The sequence below is a fragment of the Leuciscus leuciscus genome (assembly GCF_965113295.1).
Source record: "Leuciscus leuciscus genome assembly, chromosome: 3".
Lineage (NCBI taxonomy): Eukaryota > Metazoa > Chordata > Actinopteri > Cypriniformes > Leuciscidae > Leuciscus > Leuciscus leuciscus.
Window position 1 is genome coordinate 57812362 of NC_138727.1, and position 27500 is coordinate 57839861.

Sequence of the window (27500 nt, forward strand, 5' to 3'; positions counted from 1 at the left end):
AATCAGCATTGATGCGCAAAACTTGTCTCAGCATCTTTTTTTTGTATAGATCTTGTTCAAAGTTCAAACCTTTGTGTTAAAAAATGTAGTAAACTGCTTTTTTCAGTGTTGAAATAACAACTGACTTTATTGTAAAAGTAAAAAAAGTTCAAAAATCCAGTGTCATTTCAGTATCATTAAGATACTATTACAGTGGTTATTAATAGTTTGAATTAGTTTTTATATTTTCCATTTTAAGTTACATTTTTGTTAATGTTTTAGTAATTTTATTGTGCGTTTTATGTCATTGTATTAGGTTTTGTCTATATAGGCTAGTTTTCATTCACTTATATATCAGTTTTAGTTTGAGTCTCAAAAGTAACTTGAGAGAAACTGGTTTATACTGAAAACAAGAGAAATCTATGAAAACAAGAGTTGATCTAAAGCGTTGCTCCTCAGGGAAATGTATCTTGCTTTAAGGATTTTCAAGAGATTTTGAAGTGTGGCTGTTTCCTCTTCAGCTGTAGTGAAGTCCAATAACCCAGGGGTTGGTAGTCCCTGGACGGCCCGCCCCCCCTCCAGTAGCCCCGCCCACCCCTGGGGAACCCACCAATCGCCTCCTGACCCCTGGGATGCCCCGCCTTCAAACTCCACCTCTGATATGGATGGAAAAGCCTGGAGGAGCCCAGCGCGACAAAGTGAGACAATTTTAAACAAGTTTTCACAGTGACGACCCAGTAAATTAAAATAATGCATTTTTTTAGAGATTAAAGAGAGGATCCCTATAATACCAGGTGCAAAAAATACATTTTAATTTCATTTTATACAGTTTGTGGCATAGAAACAATACCAGACATCCTTTGTTAAAACTCAAACTTTCACTGTATATATTTAAGAAAAATGTGATATTTATGTTTAAAATATATATATTTATATATAATTTAAATTATGTATACATATTCAGTATATGCATGCAAATATTTCTTAAATATATAAAAAAAATATATAAAAAAAAAAAATATATATATATATATATGTAAAAAATAATGATACACTGCACACACACATATATTAGGTAAACACAAACTTTTATTTTGGATGCGATTAATCGTTTAATTATCAATGTAAAGTGAAAGTTTGTGTTTCTTTAGAGATCCATCTCTATATTCTCTGCTCTTCATTCTAGTCCCGAGTGGGAAGGACCCATTTTCCATTCCAGAGGAGGAGGAGCTTACAGTGGAAGGGGAGGGGCCTATAGTGGAAGGGGAGGGGCCTATCCAAGTGTTCAGCCCTCGCTGTGAGAGTCCTGCAGGTCCTCATCACACCGTCCTCACTCTCGTTTCCCTCTCTGAGTTGAGTTGAAGCTCATTCGCATCTCTCCTTCCAGATGCCGATCAGTTCGGCGAGTTGGTGGCGGGCGTTCAAGTGAACGGATGGGGAAACGACAGTCCGGAGACCTTTGACCTCTCTCGTCTCGGGCCTCCCCTCGACGCGGTGACCCCGAGACAGTGCCGGACCCCTGAAGCGTTCCTCGGACCCACCGCTGCCTCCCTCGTGAACCTGGACACTCTGATCCCAGCCAACCCGCCGGCCAAGAGCAAAAACCCCTTTCTGTCAGGTAACACTTCATTCACACTCGCTGGTGGTGTAAATGTATCTAGTTTTAAAACCTCCTGATAATTTCTCACCTCCAGTAAATGATCAGGACATTTTAATTCTGAAATGAACTAATCCTTGAGGAAATAAATTGGCTGATTGTGTGTCTCAGGTCTGAGCTCGCCGTCTCCCACAAACCCTTTCCACTGTGAGCCGCCCAGACTGACCCTGAATCAGATGCGTCCTCACTCCACTTCTCCGCTGCCGGCTCCCGCTCTGTCCTACAGCGCTTCTCTTCCTCAACCCCTCCTGCAGCAGAAGCCCCAGACTCTGCCCTCGTCCCACACACAGCCGCCCCACGGCCTGCTGGATCTGCCCAGCAACCTCCCGCTGCCCCTGCTGCCCCTCACGCCCCCCAGCCGACACACACAGCCGCAGAGCCACAACCCCTTCCTCTGAGGAACCGCTCCGGTTCACAACCCCAAACCGGATCACAGAGATTCAGTTTCAGTGTGAACGGACTGAAGCGCTGATTCTGAGTCTGCAGTGTTACAGTGACACTACCTTTCCAATAATGCAACACACATTTAATGACTTTATTAACTTGCGTTCGTTCGTCTGTATTCTGCGTGATAATTAAAGCGCGAGAGCTCAGACTGGATTATCACATTTATATCGAGCTTAAAGTCAACATGAACTCAAGTCAGACTCCGTTTACTTTCCTTATACACCGTCCTGATCTTATTGTGTCATCAGTGCATGTTATATTCCAAACACCTTTGGTCATAATCACAATATTTCGTCGTGCTCTGCCCCTTGTTGTCTGACATCATCTAGGTCAGGAGTTTGCCACGGACCCTCATCCTAAAATGTACAAGGCAGATAAATATATTTGACCCAAATTATTAAATAGAAATTTAGTTAAATGTTAATTAAAATGTAATATTATAATTGTGTAAAATATTATTTTAAAAATATTATTTATTATTACTATGAATGTATTTTTTTTTACTTTATTTATTTATTTGTTTGTTTGTTTATTTATTTATTTATTTTTGCATGTTTAAAGACCCAAACTATTAAATTGAAATTTAATTAAATATTAATTAAAGGGTAACACTATAATTATGTGTAAAATATTATTTGATAAATATTATTGCTATAAATGTAGCTTTTTTTTACTTATTATTATTATTATTATTATTTATTATATATTATTATTATTATATTTGCATGTAAAGACTAGGGCTGCACAGTATTGTAAAAAACTGGCTTTACTATGTTTTGCTTTTCTGCGATATATATTGTGAAATGAAAAATACAGAATACAAAACTACAGAAATCTTTCAGAATAGCTCTATTTGAAGAAAAATAATCATGTTAAAGTGAGTACAGCTGTGTAGAACATTAAAAAAGACAAAACATTTAAGTGCAAAATCATTTTAGGGCTGAATGAGTTTGGAAAAGATTTCCAAATTCTTTTCGAGAACCAACGAACGAACCAACGTGTGTGAGTATTTCCACTTGAGTTTTTATAGGTCACATTCATACAGTTTTTGAAATAAATAATATATTAAACAAAATAAGAAATATTGTAATAATACTATTGTACTGTAAAAGAAAAATACTTTCAAATTACAATACTAATATTTACGTCTTAATTTTCAAACGGTATACGTCACGCTTTTATTTTGATGGGTTGCCGCATTAATGAGTGCGCTGCCTGTTTGAGAGTGAAGCCGCTGTATGTTCATTTACACGCGTGTAACTCACAAAACCAGTTTATTCACAGTAAATGACGTTCTGATGACGTTTAAACATATATTATACTCATATATTTCATTAATTAAATCGCAATTTCACAGTTGCAAAAAGCCCATTTGCGATATAATTTTTTTCCCGATATATTATGCAGCCTTAGTAAAGACCCAATTTATTACATTAAGAATTAAGTTACTATTAATTATAAATTTAATCTTACTTATGCATTTAATTTATGTACTTTTTTTTTATTCAGAATTGATTTTAATTTATAATTTATTTATTTATTTAACAGTATTTTCCACTCTTTCCCTATAATCTTTTCGATGGTTGCGGTTTGGAAACCCCTGATCTAGGTCACATGTGTGGGGAGAATAATCTAAACCAATAGCCACATAGTATTACCTAGGCATTATAAAGCTACTGATGTAGGCGGTATAGTTGATGTAGTAACTAAATGCTGGCTAACATAATGCAGACGACAGCAATAATAGCCATTCTGGTGTGCAACGTTCACTTTTCCCAGTCCGCTCCACTCCTGATTGATAAACCCCTGATGATGTCACATGATGGGTTGTGAATGTGGTTTCATGTTGACTTTAATATGACCCTGGCTCAACGCTTTACTCTTGCTGCACAGGTACAGCATGCTGCTATTGACCCCACGGAGAGATTAAATGTCAGTATTTCAGGACTGAAGACACTTCAGGAACATAATGACTCTCCACCGAGAACAAACTCCTTTCTGTTGCCTCGAATCAGTGGATCGTGTGCAATGAGATCCGGCGCTGATTGTAACCGAGCTCCTGTCTCACCGACAGTCCCACAATGCACTGGGGCTGGCGCCTCACTTCCTGTTTGGATCTCAGGAGCGCCACCCACAGGAACCCCTCATAGCCAATTAAAACTCTGAGAGGACGAGTTGAGTAGTCGCTCGACGCTGAATGATCCGATGCTGTTATTTCCTCCACTCAGAACGTGACTGGAGATCAAGTACCAGCTTTACTGTTAGTCACTGATGATGAGTGTGTGTCCCAGTACAGGAGAACCAGGTTAATCCTTCAATCTACTATCAGTTAATGGTGTGTATTAAAGACACTAATAAATGAATGTTATTCACTTTTAACGCCACATGTTCTGTCCCTCAGCTCTCAGAAACAGTGCGTCTCGTGTCCAGCAGAGGGCGCTCTTTCTAAATCTGACGGATTTGAGCTATGAATAATCATTTCTCTAATGTACAGTGAACTGAAGAAGATATTCTGATATTTATAGCCATTCATTTCCAATGTAGAGCACTTCCGATGCGTTGAGGTGTCTCAACTTTTGTTCAGGATGTGATGTGTAAATTATAACAATGAGCGTGAGATGAGAGAATTACCAGTATTTTTCCACTAAACACTATTTTTGTAGAATTGCATGCGAATTGCACAAGAGTGTGTGTGTGTGTGTGTGTGTGTGTGTGTGTGTGTGTGTGTGTGTGTGAGAGAGTGAGAGAGAAAGAGAGTGTGTGGGTGTGTGTGTGTGTATGAGAGAGAAAGCGAGTGTGGGTGTGGGTGTGTGAGAGAGTGAGTGAGTGAGATAGAGTGAGAAAGAGAGAGAGTGTGTGATAGAGAGAGAGAGTGTGTGTGTGTGTGTGTGTGTGTGTGTGTGTGTGTGTGTGTGTGTGTGTGTGTGTGTGTGTGTGTGAGAGAGAGAGAGAGAAAGAGAGTGTGTATGTGTGTGTGTGTGTGTGTGTGTGTGTGTGTGTGTGTGTGTGTGTGTGTGTGTGTGAGAGAGAGAGAGGTTTAACGGTCTCACTGATCTCACATGTCTGAACCTGCAGCTTTTTACAATATAACTGCACTTTTTCTAGTGGTTTGGCAGGTTTCAGGTGCACCTGCTTCACTCTCTCTCTGTGTGTGTGTGTGTGTGTGTGTGTGTGTGTGTGTGTGTGTGTGTGTGTGTGTGTGTGTGTGTGTCTCGCCAGCGTAAACTCTTGCTTTCGTGTGCAGATATGCAGATATATGGTCCAGGCTTGTGTTTCAGTGATCTTCAGTCAGGCTTGTATTACTAATACTAATATCTGAAGTGTTTATGGATGCAAAGGAGCAATTCCACACCATTTTGAGTAATTATTTTGTACGTGTAAGCATGAAAACCTCATGAAACCTCAAGACAAAAAACACACACAAAGAAACTCATTTAAACAGTGTTTTAAATATAATTCAGTGCTTCACATGATGTTTTACTCCATATAGTTCATGTGAACTGTTGGTTATATAAAATATTCATATTTATTTACAGGCTTTATTGATATTGATCTGCTGTGATTTTCAGATGTTAACGGCTAATTCTCTTCCTCAGATTGTGTTTGCTGAGACTCGTCTGTTTTCTCTTCATGTTGCGTTTTCCGTGTCTTTTTGTCCGTGTTTGAAACGCAACAGTTGACAAGGAGGCGGAGTCTCCAGCAGAATGGGCGGGGTCTCCAGCAGAAGGGGTGGAGTCTTCAGCAGGAGGGGTGGAGTCTCCAGCAGAAGAGGTGGGGTCTCCAGCAGAAGGGGCAGAGTCTTTAGCAGAGGGGGCGGGGCTTCCAGCAGAAGGGGTGTAGTCTTCAGCAGAAGGGGTGGAGTCTCCAGCAGAAGAGGTGGGGTCTCCAGCAGAAGGGGCAGAGTCTTCAGCAGAAGGGGCGGGGTCTCCAGCAGAAGGGGTGGAGTCTTTAGCAGAGGGGGCGGGGCTTCCAGCAGAAGGGGTGGAGTCTTCAGCAGAAGGGGTGGAGTCTCCAGCAGAAGGGGCAGAGTCTTTAGCAGAGGGGGCGGGGCTTCCAGCATTTGTATCTGGTTTAACATCTGGAGGAGTGGAAGCGCTTTCATTGAGGTCCATGTGACTTTGGACTGAAGTGTGAAGGTTGTGTGAGTTTGAATGCGCGGACTGAGAAAGCTGACAGAGAGCGAACGCTGCTGTCTTCTCTACAGATAGATGATCGTCCTCCTGTGATGTCACAGCACCCATAATCCCCTGCTTCAGCAAGCAGCTCTGTGATTGGCCGAGAGACATCTTCATAGACAGGTTCAGAGGACTGTCTCTCCTGGAGAGGTTGAGAGGAACCAAAGTATCGTCATCAAATCTGTCGTTTCCCGCTCCTTCCATCTCTCTGAATGCAGAAGAAACAAGACACAAGTCAATATATTTAAACATGGGATTACGTATTTTATTTATTTATTCAATAATTATAATTATATAAATTAAAATGATATAAGTTATAAAAAGTAATATGAATAATTATTTTATATTTTGCAAAATTATAAATATTCATTTGTAAAATTCTAATGATGTATTAACCAAATTATAATAAATAGTAAAATTTATAATTTAATAAATAAATAATATGTACCTTAAGGATATTTTATATTATATTTTATAATTAGTCAAATTATCAAAAATAATATGCGTAATTATAATTGTATATGATAAATAAATGTTAAAATGAATAATTTAAATAAAACAATATATTAGTACTCTTAAGTTTTTTAATGGAATTTAATCATTGATAAAATGATCCATAATAATTTGTAAAATGAAAAATATTTATTATAAATTTAATTCATTTGTAAAAGATCTGATCTCAGGGAGATTATATTTTTATGTCATTTTAATTTAATTATTTGTGAATTTATTCATAACAACATTAAATTATAATTATATATCATAATAAAAAGTCACAATTAATCATTTAATAATTTATTAATTTGTACTCTGATCTCATGGCGACTGTTTTTTTTATTTGAATTTAACATTTGTAAAATGATCCATAATAATTTGTAGAATTATATATTATCAATAAATTAAAATAAAGTAATTGAATTTAATCAGTAATTAATTTGTTGCAGATCTGTCCTCAGGAATATTGTTTTTTTTGCTCTATTGAATGTAATGTGGATGTTCTGACCTCCCAGGAAGAGTCCAGTCCTCCTGTGTCTGTGTGGCCACGCCCCTCTTCTCTGATTGGCTGGCTGGAGCCTCATCATGTAGTGGGAATGTCTGGGAATGATCAAACCCGCCGGGTCTGTCCGGTGATCCAGCAGCGGATCGTCCCGTCTCCGGACTCGCCTGAACCTCCTTCCCCGTCAGATTCACCACGAGCGCGTATGGATCATACGGGAAGCCGGGAGTCGGGATCGTGTAGCAGTTCCTGAAACACTCCACGGGGAACAGCGTCTGTGGGAAGAGTCCGCGAGTGACGTACGGATGAGCGACCGGCTCGTAGATGTACGGGTTGTAATGAGCATGGTAAGGGAACGGGAAATGAAACCCCGGATGATACGGGAAATCTTCGGCTCGCTCCTGAAGGAGTGGCTCGTTTAGGAGGTTCGGAGCGCCGGGAGTGAACAACACTGGAGGCCTCCAGACGGACACGGGAGTGAGAGGATGAATCGCTTCCGGTTTGAACACGGTCCAGGGAGTTACTTTGGATGAGGACACCGCTTGAGGATCTGAGGGATCCACTGGGATCTCCTGTGACGGATCCACTGGGATCTCCTGTGACGGATCCACTGGGATCTCCTGGTCCTCCTCGTCTTCATCCGTGTGTGCGGAGGGGTTGTTCTCCTCTCGTCTGCCGGGTCGGGAGCTCACGGACACGGACACGTCACACAGGTTGTACTTCATGTGGTTGAAAAGGTGGGATTTCTGGTTGCAGGTGAAGGGACACTGGAAACACTGGTATCGGAAGGGTTTTCCGGCGGGACGAGGGATGTAGTGAGGCTTCTTCGGCTTACGCTCCTTCACGGGGATGTCCATCGTGGCCATGGCGGGAGTCTTGTTTGCAGAGGAGGATAATGGTCGTTTTTAAACCCAGAAACGCATAAATGACTCTGTTAAGAGAAGGAGTTAGGCCATTAATGGACATCGAAGTAAAAACAACAAAAAACAGGTGATAACAATAATCAATCTTTGGCCTGTTAAATCTTCTTCCAGAATGGTTAAGATTTGCATCAAGTCAAGACACCTTTAAACATTGTTGGAAACATTTGGGGATAAAGTGCACAAGGCAACAAAATATATAACATTATTTTAGTGGTTCAAATCTTACATATTGTGCCTTTAAATCTAGAAGCTATTCACCTTTATTTATAGAGCTTTTTACAATACAGAATGTTTCAAAGCAGCTTTACAGAGATAACAGGTAAATAATGCAACACAGATCAATGATATTGTTGAATATTAAATGAAGCAGTATTATTAATATAGTAAATATTAATATAGTAAAAGCTCATAATTCTCAATTCTGCTTTAACATCCATTATGTACATGAAAATAAATGTTTTTTGCGGTTTAATCATCTCTCTTACTGATGACACACGCTGTGTTGAATACAGTTCAGAAGTCTGTGATTGGTGGGAGTTTTTGAAAGAAGTAGCCAACTGTAAAAACAGAAATATTGTGAAATATGCAATTTTAAGTAACACAATTCACGGCATGTCGACTCGCAGTCATTAGAGATGAGCAAACATTTCTTGTCACGCAGGTTGAAACTTTCTTTCCCAGAAAATAAAATAAAAAAGGTATTTGTGTCTCACAATTCTGACTTGCGTGTTCATTATCTCGCGATTCTGCCTTTAATGCGGCCAGAAGACATCACGTGATGTGCTTTATCGGCTATTTGAATAAAAGCTGTCCTGTCTTTAATGTTCAGTGGTGTTTGAATAAACGCTGTCAGCATTGGTGAAACTCTAGCCTGAGGACAGTGAATGTGAACACACTATGGAAATGATGCTATAGTTTGCATGAGCTTCAGTCACTGGACACAAGACACTTTATTTAACTTGTCAGTCTTATCTTCCTCTTTTTTAAACCATAGCCTACTTTATTTGCAAAAAAACCTCCTCTTTGGTCCGACCTGTGTCGCAACATGTGGTCGTTCAGGTTTCGCTGGTTGTGCGAGTCCATGTCACTCATTTTCGGATAAACCCTGTTTTACATAATTACTTCTACTGCTTAAATGTAGGATGACTTACCGTGGTAAACCTTATTTACCCCCAAATTTCAATTAGCCTGCTGTTATACCGCGGTAAAATCATGATATATCGACTAATAATACGGGATCTTCATGAAACGATGTCCAAAACTTTCTGTCATTTTGTTTATTTGTTTATGATAGCGATTGATATGGTTCATTTCTTATTAAAAGCATGCATTTAACTACTTGTACTACTGCTTAAACTTAGGATGTTACACTTATACAAGTAGGCTACACGTGATTGTCTGAATCGCAGAAAAGCAAACGGCACTGTAAGGATTTACCGTGGTAAACCTAATTTACACCAACATTTTATTTAGCCAGCAGTTACCGCGGTAAAAATCATGACTATACGAGTCATTTTGTTTGTTTGTTTGTTTATTAATTACATTTTTATGTCAACGATGGATATGAAGTCATGGGTATGATTGATTTCGTATTAGAAACATGCACAACTCCACTTATTGTAATGGTTAAATGTTGCTCAGTTCTGTTTTGTTTATTTAAACATTTGTTTTTTATTTACCGTGTGATAAAGCTCCTATACAAGACTAGTTTCTGTCACTGAAATTCATTTGTTTAGTTTATTTTGACTGATAAATGTCTGATTTTGTTCTTACCTCGCACGCGTCCGACAGCAGAAGCTCGTGTCCTTTAACAGGTGTTTGTCTGGGGCGTGTGAGCGTCTTGTCTGTTTCTCACACACACACACACAGAGACCGGCTCGACCCGTCGCGCGGGGTCACATGTTTAGGGGGCGGGGCTTGAGGAGCCCCGAGGATACGTCGTCACACACGCGCCTGCAGCTACTCGGAAAACACTCGGGGCTTCACACAGAGATTGCTGGTGAATTTCACTGACCATTGCAAAGAAAGAAACATGAAACACGTTGAATTGAACGTGATATTATGAAGTAAGCAACATATCGTTTTTTATTAAAGGTAGACTAAACGCAGAGACATTGTGTGTTTAGCGGGTGACTGACAGGCATGATCAGAATGTGGTTGATTGAGATCTTTCTCTGTCTTTAGGGCATAGACATCAGTATATGACCTCAGGTGCTGTTCTCTCTCTCTCTCTCTCTCTCTCTCTCTCTCTCTCTCTCTCTCTCTCTCTCTCTCTCTCTCTCTGTGTGTGTGTGTGTGTGTGTGTGTGTGTGTGTGTGTGTGTGTGTGTGTGTGTGTGTGTGTGCGCGTGCGATTGCCGCTCCCTCAGCAGTTTCACTGACTGAACATCCAACCCATCGCGTCTCACACACACACACACACACACACACACACACACACACACACACACACACACACACACACACACACACACACTCACTCGACCGTAAACAGAAGCGTTGGGAAGTAAGCGGGTGACGACAGATGCAGGTCTACACACGTCAGCAGCTCCTGCATATGATTAATGCTGCAAAAATGACTCTATTTTTTGTATTAATATAATATTTATTTATTATTTTACTTAATATTTATTTATATTATTTATATGGTTTTATTACTTCGTTTTGTTTTTATTCGGGTTAATTAGTAATTCCTAATTATTACTTTTATGTACTTTTCGAGATGGTCACGTGTGGTGTTGCCGCCTCACTCGTCCAATCACAGCTGCGCTCGCTGAGCGACAGCGTTTCAGTCCAATCAAATGCCCGTCCGCGTTTTCTCTCGGCCAATCATCTTGCCGCTCCCGCCCTGACGCGGAAGTGATCTGTGTGCATGCGCTTATCAACACACACGCGACAGTGAGCGAAGAACCAAAACAGAGCTTATTACGGGGATATTCAACACCGTGAGAGCGGAATGAGCCCAGATTGAAGATCATCAGTGTGAGCACAGATACTGGAGCACAGATACTCGCGTGTGTGTGAATGTGAGTGTGTGTGTGTGAGAGAGAGATGAACGGCACTCAGGGGTCCAGTGCAGAGTCCGAGCACGAGGCAAAGCGGCCGTGCACGCGCACGCGCACATGGTCACATGACCGCAGTGAACCAGCAGAGGGCGACAGTGTTGCAGTGGTGAGTTACTCGAGTCTCGAATCACAGTATCATAACAAATCAGTCATAACAGTAGACAGCAAAATATCAATATCAGTGACAAGCAGGAATACACAAATATCAAGAAAAGTCATTTATTGTAATACGTCTCTGTGCATGCAAAATAGTTCACACATAGCGGTTTGTTAGTATTTAAGGAACCTTCAAATATTAAAACAATACCTCTGGTATTGAAATAAAATGCCAGTACATGTCAGAAATAAAACTATTCTATTCCATTGTGTCAGTGGTGGAACTAGGGTTTTATACAGGGGGTGGCCACTGCTACTTTCGGGGGTACACACACACACACACACAGTGGAAAAGCTTGTGGAAGGAATTGGGTCACTCTGTTTGTGTCTATAAGTGTTGAACATCCAACATATTTGCAGAAAACAAAGCTGAAGCACCAAGGAGATAAGATACCGCATGTGTCTGTTTTTTAAAATTTATTAGATATAGCAGGCATCAAGCAGACATGTCCTTGAAAAATGTAAAAAAATGTATTGCCCATCAATATAAAATCGTATCCTAGGAAAATTTAATACAACATAATTCTTTCTTTATAATAATTTATAATAAATCTTTCTAATTCTAATTATTTAATTTACAATTATTTTTTTGTGTTCACTTTTGGGTGAACTATCCTTTTAATCTGGCAAAATCATCTCAACTTAAATTCCTGAATTGGGTATGTGATTGACTGCCTGTGTCTGGTAGATGCTCTGACCTGTTGCTGGTTCTGAAGTCTGACCACACTGACTCTGACTAGATGTAAGGGCTGGGGTCTGTTTGCACCTGATCGGCCTGTTAGTCCAGTCATTTTAAGACAAAATGGGGGTCAACCTTGAACATATTGCAACAGAAGCAAACTCAACTGATTTTGTATCCTCAATATGTCCTGACTGAGTAAGGGGAAAAAAAGTCCAGAAGAATCCCATTAGGGGAAAGTTTCGAAAAAGACCCAAATATAGTCTATTCATACGCCTATTAATTCTTTCTCTCACGTGAATGGGGTAAACATTTTAACCTTTAGATCTCACCATGAAAATGACTGAGTTGATTACTTACATCAAGACAAACAAAAAATGTATTCCCAAGTTTTTTGAAATTGTTTGTTAACATGGACAAACGGTGCATAATCTAATTACGTATGTGCTAATTAGCATAAATACCACAACAGATCTAAACATTGGGTATAACCAGGTGAACATGTCTTGTTGAATCTTGTTGACATATAACAGTAAAATACTTAATGTTAAGGTCTGAATGAAACCCATTTAGGCTACCCATGAGCATTAATACATAGAGGCAGGAAGAAGTACTTTAGAAACCAGCCTTTAATAATGTTTAAGAGATGGGGTCTGGGTCCGTGGGACTGTTTCTGGGGGACGAGTCTGAGGGAAGAACAGGAGACAATGGTAAGGAGAATGCAGAAGACAAAAGGCAGGTAAAATAAAAAGTGAATCCCCAGAAACAGTTTTCGAAACTTTCCCCTAATGGGATTCTTCTGGACTTTTTGTTCCCTTACTCAGAACATAATGAGGATACAAAATTATTTGAGTTTGCTTCTGTTGCAATTTGTTCAACCTTTTTTCATAAAATGACTGGACTATGTTTGTGCTTAATTAAAAATAACTCTGATATCTCTCCCTTTCTTTTCATGTTTAATTGACCCTGTTCAAAAATATGACAAATTTAAAATATGATTCCAATCATATTCATATTCTAATCATCATCCAATTACCAACATTTTTATCTTAACTCTTTCTCGCCAGTATAAAATAAAATGGTGTTTTTGGTCATTTTCACAATTTCATGGCACCCCAGAATATTTTGTTGTATGAATATCTGAACATACCAAAAGAAAGAACAGACCCTGTGCTTTAAAAAAAAAAAAAAAAAAAGTTTTATTCTAGCTTCGTGCGTCTTTTTTTATCAACACTTGAATGTTGGCAAGTTTCATAAAAAGCAACATGAGCAAAAAGCTGAGAAAATCGCATTTTTATCAAAGACTACATCTAGATCAGATTCATAATGATGATCAAAACACAGTAGATCGAGTCCATCAACACCCTACACCCATAAAGCTTCATAGTCCTATAGTGATATCGCTTGTTTCTGCTCTTCTTTGCCTGCGTTTTGATCTCCTACCCTCACATTAGCTAGAACATTTGTGTACTGTAACGTACACACGGCAAGGTACTGTATGTGCGTGTATTAGGCCTAATGTAGGCTATTCGGAGATAACCACCCTGATGCTAAACTTTAAAAACTTACTTCAAATATGATGTTTTCTTATTCGGTGAAGTTCGGTATCTTGCAACCATCTCTCGTCCTCTGCCCGTCCGTTTGAAAACTGCGCGCGCGCCGCGCTGCCGGCGAATGTAATTTTTTTTTTTTTTTTTTAAATCAGCATCAGCAACTGCCAGTAGCAAATAAAATTTTGGGTTGGCACCCGGGGTGGCCAATCACATGTCAGGGGTGTCCACCCCGGACCCCCCTCTGGCTCCGCCACTGCATTGTGTTCTGTTATAGTCTGATGTGCTCTATTCTGTTCCATTTATATACTGTTGTTTTCTATATTTCAGTTGTAATCAAAATTATTCAACCCCGATTGCAAATCAGGTTTATTGGCAAAATTTACAGACTTTCAGATGTTTGCAAAGAACAAATCATATAAAAAAAATTTAAATAGCTCAACTCAACAAATGTTTCAAGTGACTTCCACTTCAAGTGCAACTGAAAATTAGGGCTGGGCATCGTTCAGAATTTTTCGATCCGGTGCCAATTTCGATACCTCAGTTTCGATACCGATTCCTAACGATACTTTTTTCGATACCATATGTTTTAAAATTAATTTCAACATCAACAAAAATACATTAAACACAAAGCTTTTATTTTCCACCTTAATTGTGAATCAAAACAGTTATCAAAATAAAATAAAAAATCTGGTAAAACTACTCACTTAGCATGTCCACAAAACGTATATTTTTCTCTCCGTTTTGGCCTTCCGTCCACACGGAGACGGCGTTTTTATTAATGAAAATGAAGCTTTTTTGAAAACGCACTCCATAGTGGATACATTTGAAAACGCGGCAATACATGAGAGCAGTTGCGTTTTAGACCAAACATACGGTGACTGCGTGCGACCTGGACCGCATCAGTGAATGGTGAGATATTTTACTAAATAAAATTATCCTGTCAGACGAATTGCGCGATAACTTCATTATTTATTTTTCCATCTGAATCATATCAGTGATCTTTGGTGGGGATTAACACATGCGCAGTAAGGTGAATTAAGCGTTTTCAGGCGTTTCTCAAAAGTTTCTCATCCACACTGAAACGTCCGAAAACGCCTGAAAACGCTAGTGTGGACGGAGAGCGTTTATAAACGAAAACGCCGTTTTCAAATGTATCCGGATTAATGTAGACATAGCCTAACATTAATAAAATGACTGCCTGTCAGTCAGTCATCAGGGGAGAGAAAACACCATTGTGGCTGCTTGTTTAGTAAGAGGAAGTGTAACGTCAACAGCACCGCGACCGCTTTCTGCTCGCCATTAAATTAATATCATATCGCAGCAAACGCTGTCTGCGTGAAGTTTTAAAAAACTGTTACCACACTTGAGACCAACCGTGACTCTCTGTGACTTCAGCAAAACTGCAAACAGTTTAATCCGCTTACGCGCTCAGATGGAACCGAAATTTGGCACCGAAAGATAAAGAATTTTTCGATACTCATAGAATTGGAGTATTTTTTTCGATACCATAAAAGTATCGAAGTTCGGTACCCAGCCCTACTGAAAATGCAACTTTTTATAATTTCTGCAGTATCAAAATTATTCACCCCCCTAAATAGAAACCCTCACAACAGCACAAATCTGCAGATGTTGTCTCACTAATCAAGGGCTTCATTAGCTTCACCAGGTGTGCTTGAGCTAGAACACATGACATATCTGAACTGAACAGCTTTGTTGAGTGTCATGTTTGACTGCATGTGTTAGAAACGTGGAATAATAAGTCGTGTGTGTGTGTGTTTTGTGTGTGTGTGTGTTTCAGTCAGTGATCATGCCCGTGTATAATGCGTCTGATTGGCTAGATGAGTGTCTGCAAGCGATACTGGAGCAGGATTTCCCAGGCCGTATGGAGCTGTCCGTGTATGACGACGGCAGTACGGTACACACACACACACACACACACACACACACACACACTGAATATGAGTATCAGTCTGAAGAATATGTTCGAACAGCGTCTCGTGTGTGTGTCAGGATAACTCCAGAGAACTGATCGAGGGATGGAGGCAGAGGTTCGAGGACAGAGGCGTTTCACTGGTGATCTCAGGACACAACGCATCCAGCCCACGAGGAGGTGTGTGTGTGTGTTTATATGTGTTGGTGAGAGCTAGGGTGTGTGTGTGTGTGTGTGTGTGTGTGAGAGTGAGAGAGTGTGTTTATATATATATGTGCGTGCGTGCGCGTGTGTGTGTGTGTGTGTGTGTGTGTGTGTGTGTGCGTGCGTGTGTGTGTGTGTGTGTGTGTATGTGTATCTGCACTTATTCCTGGAGAGCTCAAGGACTCTACATTTACATGTTTATCTTGACACACGTGTGTGAAGCTCACGCGACATTAAACAGACACACACACTCTGTTCATGCGCTTCAGAAATCAAAAGAAGTTTCTTATCAGTGTTTAGTTGGTGTCAGGATCTTAAAACATCTCCGTGTTTGGCATACCGAGCTTTCAGCATCACACACACACACCTGTAGACGAACACGTCACACACACACTGAGATCTGTTTGAGAGAGCGCAGGCCGCCTCAACCGGATTAACTTCAGTAAAGTAACCGATCTGAAGCAGAAACAGACGGTGACTGTGACACGCATGACGTGTATGTGTGTGTGTGTGTGTAGTTTGGGTTGACAGCCAGACAAATGTTTCAAGTTTCATTGGTATTCATTTTGATTGACAGTCAGGTTGAACACTGATCAGTAACTGTTTCAAATGTGCTGATAGTAAAATACTTCACAGAAAGTCTCAGAAATGGGAAAGAAAAACATTATGTTCTATATTTTTTTGGTTTTGAGATGAAATCCCCCAGTTGTGGTTGAACACAATATCTAGATGACAGCTCTAGTGGACTAAAGTCTTATGTGTGTATGCTTTTTTTTTTTGTAGTTGGATTTGCTAAAAACCAGGCGGTGTGTCAGAGCTCTGGACGATTCCTCTGCTTTCAGGACGCGGTGAGTGTGTGTGTGTGTGTGAGACAGAGAGAGAGAGTGTGTAACATGTACCACCTGTGATGTAAATACGCTCCCAGCATCCGTGTGTTTGACAGGCCTGTCAGAGGAACTCAACTAATGACTGAAGTGTGTGTGTGAAGGTGAAATAAGTTCATGAATGCATGTAAATCCAATCCAGCTTGTGTTTGGGCTCCTCCAGTGTGTGTTAAAGATCTCATGACGTTCACTACAGAAACACATGCTTCAGATTCAGTGACTGTAAAACCTCCCCTGCGGCGTGAAAGAAACACACACACACACACACGTCTGTTTTTCTGTCATAATGGGGACTTTTTTCCACTGTGTTGTTTTTATACTGAGGCTTTCTCTGCCAGGTCAGGTTTTAATAAAGAACTGGAGCTCAGATCTATAGGGTTGTGTTGTAATATCCTGCAGTGTCACGACCTCTGGCTCAGCGTGTGTGTGTATCTCACACTGATGTTGTGTAATCAGATCAGATCTGTGATGGTGAAGCTGATGTTTCTGTGAGAGTCTCTCCTGCAGAGCCGCTGGAGTCCAAGTGTGTCGCAAGAAAGAGCGTGAGACCGAAACACGTCTCTCACTCGTCTGTCTTCATTCACTCCTTCACACACCTGTGTGACTGGATTATAGTGTAGAAGATATTCAGTGCAATGCTCAAGCTGCTCGTTTCCATTTAACAACAGTTCAAAAAAGTGTAAAAAGCACCATAAAAGTAGTTGAAATGGTTGAAACTCCGTTTTTTTATCGTTTGGCTAAAATCTCATGTTATAAAAGATGAAGTGCTTCACACTGGCTATTTAAAGCAACACTATGTAACTTTTCAACCTTCATAATATATTTCCAAGATCCTTGTGATGGTACATCGACTTACAATAGGTTGAATGACACGTCTGCCATAGCCTGACAGGGTCTGTATCGCTTTTACTGGCACTATGTAACTTCGGGGTTCGGGTAGTAACCAGAGCACAAAAAGAACTACAAAATTCGACTGCTTTACGGCATACGTCACTTCCCCCACCACTTCGTCAAATTTGGACGTGAGAGGCCAACCAGCGTTTGTTTTCGGCTTTCGTGCGTATGTTTTTGTCATGGGGGTTGTTTACACCTGGCCACTTCATGCGTTTTCTCAGATCGGATAGCTATCCGATCGTGAAAAGTCCAGGTTTAAATGCCCTCCGAAACGCATTTGAGACGGATTTGAATCCGATCCCTCAAACCACTTCAGGAGGAGATCTGAGACGCATTCCAGACGAAACTGGACAAGTGTAAATGCATATGGTTTTTGAAGCCACATATGTAAATTGTACTCCTCCCAAAAATGCTAAAAAAAAAAAGCGTTGTATAGGTTATATGTTATATCCAGATATGACGACGCGCTGGAACACGCATCACCGCAGATGAGCAACTGCATCAAGCCAACGTGCAAACTATCGCAAATCAAAGTGAAAGTAAGTCGCAGACGCTTATCACACAATCTTCATCATTAAAAGTAAAGAAACGAAATGATCTTACCAGGGCTGTCACTGCTCTCTCTTATTGCGGTCTTTGATTTTGAAATTTTAGCTGATGATCTATAAAATGCAGCTCATATCTGTTGCTTTTGGTGACGTGAACTCCATTAAATCTGCATATAGCGTGAGAATTGAAGACCGAATTTAAATCTGTTTCGCAAAAATACATTTATGTGACCAGGTGTAAATGGAATCGTTTTGATAAATCAGATAGCTATGCCTCACGAATTAGTTTGCCAGCTGAACTCAGGTGTTGTGAGGTGTATTTATCACGTAGTCCTGAGGGATATCAGACGCTGTTGATTGATTCCTGCGATCATGAGAACAGCTTTCAATATCTCACATAATTATCATAAATAAGCCTAACGTAGAGGTTGTAAATAGTGTAAACGAGCACAATTTGCAAACTATTATGATAAATTGCAATAATCATGTCTAATGACATCATAACGGCCAATGTTATGAAATAATGCGACGTACATTTAACTTAATTGATGTTATCTGGCATTTTGTAATGTTTACATTCCAATAAAAACAACACAAATTAAATTATACAGTAGGCCTAGACTATAGACTATTTACTTGTGATTTAGCTGCAATCATGTAAAAATGTTATAATATAATATATTTACGACAGTGCAAGTATTCCACAGCGACTCTAGGGGTCGCTGTTTGACAAAAACACAATTTCTACTTAGTGTGGCTTTAAGGCACTATTGGCTGACTATACACTCTTTTCCGCTCCTCGACTACATAAAACACTAGCCTTTATATAAATATAGTGTTTCTTGAGTGAAGAACATTCAAACAACCAGTTATTTATTTATCCTTGCATTGCAAACAAGCAGAGACAGTGCAAACTGAGTGCAAGACTTCATTCACTATAGAAGTGGGCGGAGTTATGAGGTTTGACTGACAGTTTGAGGAGCCAATGGAATTACAAGGTTTAGTCGCAAGCTTTTTTTTTAATACCTCTCATTGGCTAAATATTTGCAAAACCCACAGACAGACATAGTATTGATTTATGGAAAAAAGACGAAATATGGACATATGAGGTTTCTGCTCAACAGTGATAAATAACCCTGAATACACTCTTACAGGGTGGCCGCGGATCCTTAAAAAGTCTTAAAATGTCTTAAATAAAGTTTTCCTAATAAAAGGCCTTAAAAAGTCTTAAAATGTCTTAAATTCAGATTCGATAGGTCTTAAATATTTCTGGTCACGTTACGTTACCGCTAAAATTTCTCCAGTCTGACGGACCTAATACAAGTGAAGCATCGAATCGCGAGAATGATTCAGATTTTATTACATAAACAGCTATTGATAATGATAATGTAGGCTTTTTCTGGTAACGCTGTTGAGGCTCGCGCTGCTTGTCTCTCTGTGATAGATTTTATGACAAATGAGCATAACGGCAAACATAAAAAACTCCCAGAAGAAACATACTGAGGTAAAAATGTATTTATAACATGTGATATAGTTAAGTAACATAACATGACGGGAGCTATTTTGCTGAATATTCTCTCGATTGCAAATGTTACATTGATTTTAGTTCAACAAACAAGTAGTGCAGGGCTCGAATTTCGGTCTTCTATCAGCTCGTGAAGAGCTCCAGGCGGCGATAATACACTCTCGGGTTTCGGGAGTCGGGATAGACGGAATTGTCACTTGCATAATCGGGCCAGCATTGCATCATGAGTAACTAAAGTTTACCATTTGCACGTCTTTTAAAGTTTTACCAGTTTAAACATTCACGCGATTTGAAACTATTCTGTACTTGCGCGCTGTCTGAGAGATGTTTTTTTTCACACATACATAGAGTAAAGCCGCCTCACAAACAGCTCACGGGTAACAAAAGTTATTTTTCGTGGATTTGATCGCTTTAACAGTCAAAAACATGAGGAAATGATGTTAATTTAGGTCTTGGTGAGTATCCTCTAAACACAGTCGGTTATTTCTTAAATAAGCATAAATCGCACATGACCGTATAATGACACAGGATCCGTGCACTAGCTCTTAAAGGGATACTCCACTTTTTTCGGAAATATGCTAATTTTACAACTCCCCCAGAGGTAAACAGTTGAGTTTTACCGTTTTAGAATCCATTCAGCCGATCTCCGGGTCTGACGGTACCACTTTTAGCATAGCTTAGCATAGATCATTGATTCTGATGAGTCCAGTAGCATTTCTTTCAAAATGACCAAAGAGTTTCAATATTTTTCCTATTTAAAACTTGACTCTTCTGTAGTTAAACCGTGTACTAAGATCGACGGAAAATGAAAAGTTGCGATTTTCTAAGCCTATATGGCTAGGAACTATACTCTCATTCCTGCGTAATAATCAAGAAACTGTGCGGCCGTACCATGAGTGCAGCAGGCGTAATGATATGACGCAGCGCCTGAAAATAGGTCTAATAGGTTAGACAAACTTAGTCCCGGTCACGTTGGAAGAAGTTACCGAGCTGGGGACTATTTTCAGGCGCTGCGTCATATCATTACGCCTGCTGCACTCATGGTACAGCCGCACAGTTCCTTGATTATTACGCCGGAATGAGAGTAGTTCCTAGCCATATAGGCTTAGAAAATCGCAACTTTTCATTTTCCGTCGATCTTGGTACACGGTTTAACTACAGAAGAGTCAAGTTTTAAATAGGAAAAATATTGAAACTCTTTGGTCATTTTGAAAGAAATGCTACTGGACTCATCAGATTCAATGATCTATGCTAAGCTATGCTAAAAGTGGTACCGTCAGACCAGGAGATCGGCTGAATGGATTCTAAAACGGTAAAACTCAACTGTTTAACTCTGGGGGAGTTGTAAAATGAGCATATTTCCGAAAAAAGTGGAGTATCCCTTTAAAGGGACAGCAGACATATGTGTCTGTCATTAATTTGGTTGTCAAAACAACAAACCATAGCTTTCATTTTAAGGAATCAGGATTAATAGCCTATGTATTTAATTTAGTCAGGACTAAAATACTACCCAGTGTTATTTTACATTTGATTACTTTATGTCTCTGTAGTATTTCTGAATACTAGTGTTAGACCTAAGCAAAAACTTTTCTCTTTATTTCTATTTATTGGTAGCCTATCTTTATTCTATTGTATTTATTTGTGCTACTTTTTTCAATTTAATTCAAAGATTGAAATCAAGCTTCATTGTGTTGTGTAAATTCTTAAGAACAAGATTACCCCATTGTAAAAATGCAATGAGTGAGCATACATTAGGCGAGATACATGTAATTAAAAAAAAAGTCTAAACTCCCCCCTCAAATTAAAAATCCCCCCCCCCCCCCCCATAAGAATCACCTAAGGGGGGATTCCCCCCCCCCATTTTCCAAAATGAAATTCAGGCCCTGAGTGAATATTAAATTATTTCAATTACTTAGGTTAAATATTACATATACGCATGTAATATAATGTGTATTTCCATCACAGGTTTGGTCTTAAATTTAATTCAAAGTGGCATTAAAAAGGTCTTAAAAAGTCTTAAATTTAACTTGTTTATATCTGTAGACACCCTGTCTTAACAACTAAAGACTTCAAAAGGTGTTTTTGTTTGTTTGTTTTTTTCACAGTGATGCCATAGAAGGCCATTTTGGTTCTCCGAAAAAGATTTGCGTAACAAATGAAGAACATTTTAATGATCTAAAGAACCGTTGTTGACTATAAAGAACCTTTAGTGGAATGGAAAGATTTTTGTGGAATGAAAAAAGTTCCGTGGAATTCAAAGGTTCCTCATGGAACCATCAGTTCCAGTAAAGAATCTTTATTGAATTCTTTGGTGAATAAATAAAGACCCTTTCCAAAAAATTTGAATATCATGGAAAAGTTTATTTATTTCCATAATTCCATTCAAAACGTTAAACTTCCATAGATTATAGATTCAGGGCCCACAACTTAAACGATTTCAAGTATTTAGTTGTTTATTTGTACATAATTTGGGCTTCCAGCTCATAAAACCCACGAAAACAGGATTTCAAAAAATTAGAATATATCATGAAATCACACAGTAATTACACCATGGTCATTGAACCAGGTTGTGGTTCTTTTGGCAGTGTGGGCAGGTGCAAATCCTGCTGGAAAATGAAGTCAGCATCTCCATAAAGCTTGTCTGCTGAAGGAAGCATGAAGTGCTCTGAAAATGTCCTGGTAGACGGCTGCGTTGAGTGGACAGCACAGTGTACCAACACCAGCCGATGACATGTGCTCCCCAAACCAACACAGACAGTGGAAACTTCACACTGGACTTCAAGCATCTTGGATTGTGTGCCTCTCCATTCTTCCTCCAGACTCTGGGACCTTGGTTTCCAAATGAGATGCAAAATTTGCTCTCATCAGAAAAGAGGACTTTGGTCCACTGTGCTTTATTAAATCCAGAGTCAACGCAGCCGTCTACCAGGACATTTTCAGAGCACTACATGCTTCCTTCATTTTCCAGCAGGATTTGCACCGGCCCACACTGCCAAAAGAACCAAAACCTGGTTCAATGACTATGGTATCACTGTGTAATTACTGTGTGATTTCATGTAATATTCAAATTTTTTGAAATCCTGTTTTCGTGGGTTTTATGAGCTGGATTTAGATGATGTACAAATAAACGACTAAATACTTGAAATCGTTTAAGTTGTGGGCCCTGAATCTATAATCTATGGAAGTTTAACGTTTTGAATGGAATTATGGAAATAAATAAACTTTACCATGATATTAAAATTTTTTGGAAAGGGTCTGTAAATGTTGGGTGAATAAATCAGGACAGAAAATCCTTTAATAACAAATGAATAAAGTGCAGATTATTTCTGTTGTGTGTGTGTGTGTGTGTGTGTGTGTGTGTGTGTGTGTGTGTGTGTGTGTGTGTGTGTGTGTGTGTGTGTGTGTGTGTGTGTGTGTGTGTGTGTGTGTGTGTGTGTGTGTGTGTGTGTGTGTGTGTGTGTGTTTGTGACTGATCCTGAAACGCCCTCACACTCTTCCTGGTGTAACTGCACTAGTTCTGTCAGATGCAGTGTTACGTCTGCTGAATCAGAGTCAGCCCTGCTTGAGGTTTACAGGAACGCCAGGAATTCTGTGATTGGGAACACAGAGACGTTTCAGCAAAATGATCGAATGCTTCGTTTCATTATTTTATGTGTTTCGCTGCTGTGTTTAGATGTAAGGAGGAACAACCATCTGATCACTGGCACAAATACTTGATGAATATATTCATTTAATATGCCAGAAACATCTGATTCTCATTTGTGATGTTTTGACTAAAAGAACAGTTGTGATGATGTCGTGTGTTTCAGGATGATGTCGTGTGTGTTTCGTGATGATGTCGTGTGTAGGGCTGCAACTAACGATTATTTTGATAATCGATTAATCGGACGATTATTTTTTCGATTAATCGATTAATCGGATAGGGTTTTTTTAATTCAATTTGATTTTTGTTTATAACTAAATAAAACCCTAAATCAGGGTATTTATGTGTAAAAGTGTACTTTAAAAAGTGCAAAAGCCACACATTGAGTTTTACTAATATAATCTTACATTTTTACATTTTAAACCCCAAACACAAAAGTTTGTCCAGTTTTTAAACAGTAAAACTTCTTTAAATATCCAAAATATAAATAAACAAAACAAAATATTGGGTTGCGCTGCTCATATAAACTTCACATTATGAAATTAGGACACAAACATGTTTGTAATAAGATATTAAGCAGCAGATTTTGAATTCCAATGTAGAATGCGATCTGTTATTTCTTGATAACAGACCGCTGCGAAGTATAACACACCAGAAAAACAGAGCGTTGCTATGGACACAGGATTCTAACCGTAGAGACGGAACGGACTATTTTCTTTAGCGGAAGCAATACAATCATTTTTAAATCAAGAAACTCCTTTTTAAATCAATATTTTGTGTAAAATTATTGATTTATTTGGTGGGTAGCCATGTAATAAGCGGGATTATCCCTTACATAGTAGACAAATGCTATAAAAAGAGAGCGGAATGGAGGTACGCAGCTGACAACAGGCTTGATTAAAAGTACAGGAAAAATTATGTATTACTGCACAAGCATTCGCTGAAAACCACTGACTACAGTGACTAAAAAACAATATTTTACTGCTGCTGTTATTAACTGCCTTTATATTTAGTGCTTCACTTTGTAAACACCATTTAATTTAACCTATTTCGGCGGTAGCGCTATTTTAATCCATCACTTATGTTGCGAGCGAACTGATTGCGCAACCTGATGCTCGATACAAAATAGATCTAGTGTGACTGTCCCGAAGTTAGTAAACAAAGCTGTTTACACAGTAGCATTGAATTAAACTAGACTATACCATTTTCACATCTTCATATAATGAGAATACAGTTTTTGCTTGCCGTGCTGATGTTTCTCTCCGATTACTCTCTGCCATTTCGCGTGACTGCGTTGTCATGAAAGTGACGTCATCAGTAACGCTCCCCGTGACGTGAGCAGACCAACTAATCGACAATGACATTCGTTGACAACGATTTTCATAATCGATTATTATCGATTTTATCGATTAGTTGTTGCAGCCCTAGTCGTGTGTTTCAGGATGATGTTGTGTGTGTTTCGTGATGATGTCATGTGTGTTTCGTGATGATGCCGGGGTTTTTCAGGATGATGTCATGTGTGTTTCGTGATGATGCCGGGGTTTTTCAGGATGATGTCATGTGTGTTTCGTGATGATGTCGCTGGTGTTTCAGGATGATGTCATGTGTGTTTCGTGATAATGTCATGTGTGTTTCGTGATGATGGCGGGGTTTTTCAGGATGATGTCATGTGTGTTTCGTGATGATGTCGCGTGTGTTTCAGGATGATGTCGTGTGTTTCGTGATGATGTCGTGTGTGTTTCAGGATGATGTCATGTGTGTTTCGTGATGATGTCATGTGTGTTTCGTGATGATGGCGGGGTTTTTCAGGATGATGTCATGTGTGTTTCGTGATGATGTCGCGTGTGTTTCAGGATGATGTCGTGTGTTTCGTGATGATGTTGTGTGTGTTTCAGGATGATGTCATGAGGCCTCAGAGAGTTCGGCTACAGTATGAAGCTGCTGCACTCAATCCCACCGCGGTGAGTTTCAAATAAATGTTGTTCTTTACAAGTTTATATTCATCAAAGAATCCTGACAAATAATATGAAACTGTTTTATAAAACAAATCATAAATATTTCTTGAGCATCAAATCATCATATTCGAATGATTTCTGAAGGATCATGTGACACTGAAGACTGGAGTAATGATGCTGAAAATTCAGCTTTGATCACAGGAATACATTACACTTTACTATATATTCACATAGAAAACAGCTATTATACATTGTAATAATATTTCACATTTATTCGAAATATGTACCACGTTCTTAATCCATGTCAAGAAAAACATAGTTTAATGTTATTTTTCAAAAGCAGCAGCAGTTATTTTTACAGCCAGTGTTTTGCGAGGGTTTGGTTTGTTGCTTTGACCTTTGACCTCAGGTCACAGCGGGCGTAACGGCGACAGACTGAAGACCTGCGGCGCTAAACTAACAGAGAAACACTGAGCTGAGTGTGTGTGTGTGTGTGTGTGTGTGTGTGTGTGTGTGTGTGTCTGTGTCTGTTTACGTCAGAGAGGAAATGAGACGGACAAGTGAAAGCGTGTGTTGTGTTTGGTTGAAGGTGTGTGTGTGAGAGAGAGAGAGAGAGAGAGAGCGAGCGAGCGAGTGTGTGTGTGTGTGTGTGTGTGTGTGTGTGGTCTTAAACCCAATTTATACTTCTGCGTCGAACTCATGCCGTAGCTACATTGTAGGCTGTGTCTAGCGCGCGTACCCTTCGGCGTACCCTGACGTGCACCTCTCCAAAAATGTAACAATGCGTCAATTCTACGCGGACGCAAGCGCTGTGATTGGTCTGCTTGAACCGCTCCCTCAGGTGTCACATGCTCCCTCTGCATGTGTAATTTCGCGTTAACGTGGACAACGATGCAGAAGTATAAATGAAAACCCAACGCGTAGCGGCTCCGGCGTAGGTCCAACGCAGAAGTATAAATCAGCCTTAAAGGGATAGTTCACTTTGAAATTAAATTTTGGTATGTTTTAGCTTACCTCAAGGGCATCCAAGATGTAGGTGTCTTTTTTTCCGCAGTAGTTTCAATTTTGATATTTTTAGGTCAAACCGTTCTTGTCTGTCAGTCATATAATGCAGGTCGATGGTCACTGTCTCAAAGAGCATGCACAGAGTCCAAATTAAAACAATTCCCCATCGTCCAAATTAAACAATTCCCCATCGTAAGTACACATTGATGGCCTAAGACACGAAACGAGCGGTTTGTGTGAGAAAACGAACAGTATTTATATAGTTTTTACCTCTTGAACACAGCTGCGTCCAAATGATCTGAGAGCGCGGGCAGGTATAGATATATACACTAGATGTCGCATTGGCTACTGCGTCACCTTCATCTTGGATGCCCTTGAGGTAAGCTAAAACATACCAAAATTTAATTTCAAAGTGAACTATCCCTTTAAGGGTGTAACTTGAGTTTGTCTTGTGATCAGCTCTGTCATTGCTGTATCTGGTGAATGATGGTTCCTGTTCAGCTTAAACACACTTGTATGCGAATGAAACATTTATATCTTGTATTACATGTTACATACACTCACCTAAAGGATTATTAGGAACACCTGTTCAATTTCTCATTAATGCAATTATCTAATCAACCAATCACATGGCAGTTGCTTCAATGCATTTAGGGGTGTGGTCCTGGTCAAGACAATCTCCTGAACTCCAAACTGAATGTCAGAATGGGAAAGAAAGGTGATTTAAGCAATTTTGAGCGTGGCATGGTTGTTGGTGCCAGACGGGCCGGTCTGAGTATTTCACAATCTGCTCAGTTACTGGGATTTTCACGCACAACCATTTCTAGGGTTTACAAAGAATGGTGTGAAAAGGGAAAAACATCCAGTATGCGGCAGTCCTGTGGGCGAAAATGCCTTGTTGATGCTAGAGGTCAGAGGAGAATGGGCCGACTGATTCAAGCTGATAGAAGAGCAACTTTGACTGAAATAACCACTCGTTACAACCGAGGTATGCAGCAAAGCATTTGTGAAGCCACAACACGCACAACCTTGAGGCGGATGGGCTACAACAGCAGAAGACCCCACCGGGTACCACTCATCTCCACTACAAATAGGAAAAAGAGGCTACAATTTGCACGAGCTCACCAAAATTGGACAGTTGAAGACTGGAAAAATGTTGCCTGGTCTGATGAGTCTCGATTTCTGTTGAGACATTCAGATGGTAGAGTCAGAATTTGGCGTAAACAGAATGAGAACATGGATCCATCATGCCTTGTTATCACTGTGCAGGCTGGTGGTGGTG

At 39.6% G+C, this 27500-nt stretch overlaps 3 protein-coding genes across 4 annotated transcripts in view; 2 read left to right on the forward strand and 1 right to left on the reverse strand.

Moving 5' to 3' along the window:
• Positions 1-2638, forward strand: part of epn3b (epsin 3b) — a 21659-nt gene extending 19021 nt beyond the window's left edge. The window contains exons 7-10 of the mRNA XM_082162911.1: positions 501-677; positions 1166-1291; positions 1367-1597; positions 1748-2638. Coding sequence (XP_082019037.1) covers positions 501-677; positions 1166-1291; positions 1367-1597; positions 1748-2034 — 821 coding nt within the window. The 3' untranslated portion in view covers positions 2035-2638. The remainder of the gene's footprint in view (positions 1-500; positions 678-1165; positions 1292-1366; positions 1598-1747) is intronic.
• Positions 2639-5558: 2920 nt separating this feature from the next.
• On the reverse strand, positions 5559-10055 carry LOC309493707 (uncharacterized protein). Its single transcript, XM_082162913.1, has 3 exons — positions 9952-10055; positions 7262-8186; positions 5559-6466 (listed from the first exon to the last, which is right to left on the reverse strand). The coding sequence occupies exons 2-3, from the start codon at positions 8119-8121 to the stop codon at positions 5656-5658; spliced, it is 1671 nt and encodes a 556-aa protein (XP_082019039.1). The 5' UTR covers positions 8122-8186; positions 9952-10055; the 3' UTR covers positions 5559-5655.
• A 955-nt stretch (positions 10056-11010) lies between these two features.
• The window catches only part of b3gntl1 (UDP-GlcNAc:betaGal beta-1,3-N-acetylglucosaminyltransferase-like 1), a 31607-nt gene continuing 15117 nt past the window's right edge, over positions 11011-27500 (forward strand). For both annotated transcript variants that reach the window (XR_014204045.1, XM_082162983.1), the window contains exons 1-5: positions 11011-11348; positions 15429-15545; positions 15641-15740; positions 16548-16612; positions 25154-25219. Coding sequence is in view for 1 of the 2 variants with exons in the window: in XM_082162983.1 (XP_082019109.1) it covers positions 11229-11348; positions 15429-15545; positions 15641-15740; positions 16548-16612; positions 25154-25219 (468 nt within the window). In the remaining variant the exon portion in view is untranslated. The remainder of the gene's footprint in view (positions 11349-15428; positions 15546-15640; positions 15741-16547; positions 16613-25153; positions 25220-27500) is intronic.

Bases quoted from the DNA above. Each gene is read 5' to 3' on its own strand.
- LOC309493707 (XM_082162913.1), bottom strand. From the start codon at position 8,121: ATGGCCACGATGGACATCCCCGTGAAGGAGCGTAAGCCGAAGAAGCCT. The intron at 6,467-7,261 runs GTCAGAACATCC...TTCTGCATTCAG, and splicing joins GACTGGACTCTTCCTGGGAG to AGAGATGGAAGGAGCGGGAA.